We start from the raw sequence: 5699 nt of genomic DNA on the forward strand, positions 1-5699 counted from the left end.
TGTATTAACTTGATTCTTAAGATATCGAAAATTAAATAAATAACATTATGTTAATTTAAGCATACAGAAATGTTGTTTTGTTCCAGCAAAGATCTTATTTTCTCTTTACCGAGTGCCTAGGTAATTTGAGAAATAAAATAATTTTCGCAGCTTTAACGGATCACCTTAGTTAATCTGCAGATTAGTTAGGTAATGCGCACATTAACGGATTTCGAGCTTTAGCAGTAACATATAGAATACATAAAAGGTTTGTGATTTTTTAGTACCTTATGTAAAATTAATGTAAATTTTTGAAAATTCTCATAAAATAAAGTCAATCGCATGTAATTTCTCGAATAATACTGTATTAGTTACTTAACAGCGTTAATAAAAGAGTATCAAAAAGTTTTTGTAAAGAAAACTTATATTCAATGTACACTACGTTTCTACACAATTATACACAACTTTAATCTAACTTGTTGGATTTTGAATTTATATATTACTACCATTCGAAATGTTATGTAGAAAAAACTGTGTATAAGCAAATCTGTGAATGTCTGTAAACTTTGTTATGTAGACGATAAAAAAGGCTTTAAAACATATTAAGAGACTCATGTTATAAAATTATGTTTTACTTTTTGGTTGTATAATACAGAAGAAAAGTATGGCGATCGGAAAAATTGTTCCTGCAAAATTTTTCATTATTGGACTCAAAACATTTTGGGAACGTTGAGAAATGTAAAAAAAAATTCGAATTTTTAGTTACCTTTATGTATGGATGTTAATATGAGTATGAGTGTAGATTAGGTTTAAGTAGAAAAATTAATTTTTCTAAAAATATTTATATTTACTTCTTTGTAAGAAATTACTTTATACTTATTACTGAAATATAATAATACTTAACTTCTCAATTATCAGGAAGTGGACATGGGAATCGTTCCAATTTTTATTAATTTCGATTTGTATTCAATCACGGAGTTTTCTGCAGTGACAGGATTTCACTCTGTGGTGTTCATTGTGAAGAAACCTGAAAAGATCCCTAATTGGAGTTTCATTATCGCTCCATTTTCATTTATGGCAAGTAATTGTTATTTCAGTTATAAACATTTTATCATAATAGCAGTATTTCGTTTTTTTAGATTTGGATCGCTCTGTTTATAACCGTCATTCTGTATGGACTAGCATTACACAAAGTGTTGGAACGAGAATTTGAAATACAAGATATAGACGTATTTTGGCCAAGAAGTAAGGTTTTATGGAATTTGTTTCGAACTTTTGTATATCAAGGTATGGTCACTTATTTTTCTTTAATTCGTAAATAGAATTTTGTGTATACACTAAGGAATTTTGTATATGCAGGAATAAATTTGGATTGTATGAAGAGGTTTCCATCCAGATTTATGATTGGAATATGGTGGCTATCCATCGTTATTCTAGGTTCTAGTTATAGCGGCACTTTAATGTCGTTCATGACGTATCCTCTTACTGAAAAAGTTCCAAACACTTTTGATCAGTTAGCAAATTCTATACTAACAGGGGAATATTCTTGTGGAGTAGCCAGTACAGCTATTTTATGGCAAGCTATTGAGGTAAGTGAAGAAATTAAATAAAATTAATATATATATCTTATTATATATTATTATATNTATTATATGGTTTGATATGATCTTCGCCGATTTTAACTTGGAATTCTAGAAAATTATTTGACGTAATATAATATATAGTTTACAACTATTTATAATAAGTTGTAAACTATATATATAGTTTACAACTTATTATAAATAGTTGTAAACTATATATTATATTACGTCAAATAATTTTCTAGAATTCCAAGTTAAAATCGGCGAAGATCATATCAAACCATATAATACAAAACAACAACTTTATGGAATTAAACAAAGGAATTGAAAGAGTAGAGAAAGAACGATTCGCTTTAATATTCAGTGATTATGTATTAAAAAAGAAACTTTGGAAAAATTTAAACAATTTTGTTTTTTCTAATGACAAACTTTTTACATTTATGGAAGCATATGCAATGAGAAAGAGTTTTCCATTCAGACATCAAATCCACGAAATGTAAGTTAATAGAAGCTTTACATTTTGTTGGGCTACAATTTGAGGAAATTGCATACTTGTAAATTCTCACTATCGTCGATGTAACTATCTCACTGTTTTTCTTTACTCTTAAGAACAGTGTTAGTAAGATAAACGGCGAAACCAGGTACGTATAGCGTACGAGGAGAAGGACCAGATTAACTGAATGAGAATATCTTGTTTTAAATTGACAGCACTTGAAAGGCCATAAAAATAGTTCGATGAATGACTATCACTGCTCATTTCTGACAGGAAAAATATAAAATACAGAGATCAGACATTACTAATCTGTTACGGAGATAATATATTTTAAATTAAATTATTTTAAAAATATGATTAAAAGTTACAGCACGATATTGTAATCGTCATAATATCGTGTTGAAATTTTTTGTCACCTAGTCACAAAGTTAGGCTCCAGTATTTATTCATATCTTCAATTTATGTAATATAGAATATATGCTTTTTATCTCAAAGTAGTGGTTTTCTCTTGCGAAGTATACCATACTTTTTCTTTAACAACACCAGTCGTGTCAGTTGACTATCTTACAATTTTTCAGAGGTAAAGTTTAAATTGAAATAACATGACTTTCGTTATGATTTAGCAGATTCCGAACAGTTGATTGAGGCATCCTGCACCCGTTGTTTTCATATCTGGTCCCTTCTTTTCATCTATCGAAGTGCGTTCTCGAGATTAAGGAAAGACAGACACACAGATCCGTTGACAGTCAAACTACACTTGAAATTCATAAGTCTACAATTTTTCAAAATTGTAGTCCAATAATTGCTCGTTTGAGTATAAAAATTAAAATTTTATTTTTCAGAACGAGTCGAATATTCGATTCTGGAATCATCGAGAAAATCGATTATGCCGAACAATCTAGAACAAACAGAGATTCAGAATTTCGCGAATTAACCATCCAAGATATCATCAGCCCGTCTTTGTTACTTATATTGGGCTACCTTCTGTCGCTTCTCTGCTTAGTTATTGAGAGAATATATGTAAAATTGTTCTGTATTTTAAGGATTCTGCCAGGTTGAATATTTACACTATATTTGGTAATAGAGAGGTAAAGTGCTTTACGTTTCGTTTTCACAATAATACATATGAAATAATAGAAAATTATTTCAATTTAAAACTTTATTCCGAAAAGAATTAGATAAATGAGCAGCACGATTCTATTGCTAATAAGTATTGTATGTTGTACTAGGACAAGCCACTATAGTTTGAAATATTTTTAAATTGCAGCTCGGCATTGTGACAATCACTATAAACAATAGCCTGTTTTTCATATACTAATTTTGTCTTAACCGTATTTGAATTGGAGTACAACAGCGTAATTGGCACATTATGAACAATAGACATTGCAATCTATTAAATATTAAGTTTGTTCAATATATTTAAAAAAAATTGTAAGGATAAAAATTATGATTTCATGTTCAATTATTTTGTAGTTTCTTGGTGTTAACTTTAATAAATTTTATGTTAAACGAAACTGGCATTTTTTTTTTCGAAGGTGTATGATGTTTCAGTTTTCAAGGTTGTTTCAATGTTACCGAACAACAAATATCACTGTAAATTTCGACACTTGTATTGTGCTTTTTAATTCATTGCTACCTTTTTATTCGGTATGGAATAGGCTAGAGGAAAATTGTATTGAAAACATTATTTTATAGTTTAATTGTGTTGAATTTTGATTTGTAATATACGGAATATTAAAAACATATAATTACATTATTATATTTTTATACATACTAAGTTTAATAATCAGTATTCCAAAAGCAAATAAGCATATTTTTTGCTCAATTAAAAAGTTTAACGTTTCAGCGTTACTATTTTCATGATACAACGTGCCTATTTTTTCGCGTACATAAATTTAATCGGAAAAAAATTTATAAATTTATAATATACAAATAATGTATTAAAGAAAACATGTCGTAAGTGCTGTTTGTTTTCACACTTCAATTGTGAAAGTATTTTTCTTTTTGTGTTTTATATAACCTCAGAATTAGAAATACTTTTCAATAAGTATTTTATATTGCAGCTCTTTTAAATTTTTTATATTTGTTTAAGAAACATGTTTTGTTATAAAAACAATCGACTAAAACCTTACTGTCTTTAATCGATTAAAAATTGCTAAAACTTGAAAACAATCAAGATACAATACTATAAATTTACTATATTAATAAAAGGTTTACGTTGATACTTTTAACAATAAGTCTCATCAGCCTGACATTAGAATTTTAATGAGTTCCTTACGGTAATTAGTAAATAAATTAAAATTTCTGTATATGCAAGTCTACACAGTTAATCTTTAATTGAAAATTTAATTACCATCTGGAGGCAATAGAGAGATCAATTAAAGAAAGAGAAAAAAAAATCAGTCAATTAAAGAAAAAAACTACAAATGAAAAAGTTTATAAAACCCAATGTTCAAGGATTCAGTGTTCGTCATTGCCATCGTGATTTTCAACTTAAACGTCTTTCTCTAAGCCTGTCATCCTCGTCCCTCTAAATGCATTCACCTTTTTGGAACGTACCTGCAACAGATGCTGCTAGCTTGGGGCTGTCCTGTGAACCAGCTATGCTGATCCAACTCGATCAGAAATAAAGAAGCCTTTGTCTTTATTCCAAAAACTTATTTTTATATGTAGGCGCAACCTTTATTACAATAAACGGTTTTGTAAAGGCGCTTGTATTTTCTATCATCTATGCCATCATTGACATACTTGAATGCACGTAGGTTATCCTGACAAAAGATTAACGGTCCCGTGAAAGTCGCTAATCCACAAATTTAAAAATTTTCAACAAAATTTATTGAAGTTATTAAGCTTCAAAAAAGTAAAGAGAATCGTGTTCAGCCAACACCCACAAATATCCATGCACACAAAAGAATCGACATTGTTTTTTTATTTGCATTTTTCAACATTACAGAGTTCAAAACTGAAAAATGACGAAGAGTCTCATGTTTTAACCGATCACCATATACTGCCTCTGTTATATATAACATAACCGAAAAAGTAAAAAGCATGGTATAATTTTTTATCTTATCTAATTATAACTATAGTGGCAAAACTTTAAAAACTAGCAGAAATTTACTTAAACAACTAACTTAACTGAAATTATTGGTTTATGCATGTTCATATGCTTTAAAAAAGTCGATTAATAAGTTTGTACAATAATGAAAAAGTATTGTTCGATTATTTCTTTCAAAAAGTTAAAAACCAAATGATTTCTGTTAACATAATCTTGTATACAACTGAAAGAACAACTGCAAATTTTTATATAAGTGTAAATAATAATGATGTATACATGTAAAAAAAGATCTGCTTATATTTGAGTACAAAAAACATTTGTTAAACATGGGAAAAAATAAACCAGCAGAAAAATAACAAGGACAAATTGATATTTTATAGCCATAGTTGCAAACTATCGTGCTGTAGCTGCTCAAATAGGAAGGAGTAACACTGATGTGTATAACTATATTAAATAGGTTACAAATACAACTCGAAAAACATTGGTGGAAGACCTTCCAAATTTAATGGAAGAGATAAGAGACGAATTTTGAAAGTTGCAAGCAACTGTGTGATATCAGCATTAAACGTTGTGAATCAGATAGAGTAAAAGT

At 28.6% G+C, this 5699-nt stretch overlaps 1 protein-coding gene across 3 annotated transcripts; it reads left to right on the forward strand.

The window, feature by feature from the left end:
* Window positions 1-1030: 1030 nt before the first annotated feature.
* Window positions 1031-3419, forward strand: LOC111613652. Of its 3 annotated transcripts, XM_023355002.1 has the most exons (5): window positions 1031-1266; window positions 1339-1568; window positions 1805-2055; window positions 2895-3140; window positions 3320-3419. In XM_023355002.1, the coding sequence occupies exons 2-4, from the start codon at window positions 1356-1358 to the stop codon at window positions 3109-3111; spliced, it is 681 nt and encodes a 226-aa protein (XP_023210770.1). In that variant the 5' UTR covers window positions 1031-1266; window positions 1339-1355; the 3' UTR covers window positions 3112-3140; window positions 3320-3419. The 3 variants fall into 3 exon arrangements, with proteins under 3 accessions (XP_023210770.1, XP_023210771.1, XP_023210769.1); XM_023355003.1 differs by having other exon boundaries at window positions 2679-3413; XM_023355001.1 differs by having other exon boundaries at window positions 2895-3413.
* Window positions 3420-5699: the final 2280 nt, after the last annotated feature.

The sequence above is a fragment of the Centruroides sculpturatus genome, unplaced genomic scaffold (genome assembly GCF_000671375.1).
Source record: "Centruroides sculpturatus isolate CEXI.00-Female unplaced genomic scaffold, Cexi_2.0 scaffold1927, whole genome shotgun sequence".
In the NCBI taxonomy this organism is placed as follows: Eukaryota; Metazoa; Arthropoda; class Arachnida; order Scorpiones; family Buthidae; genus Centruroides; species Centruroides sculpturatus.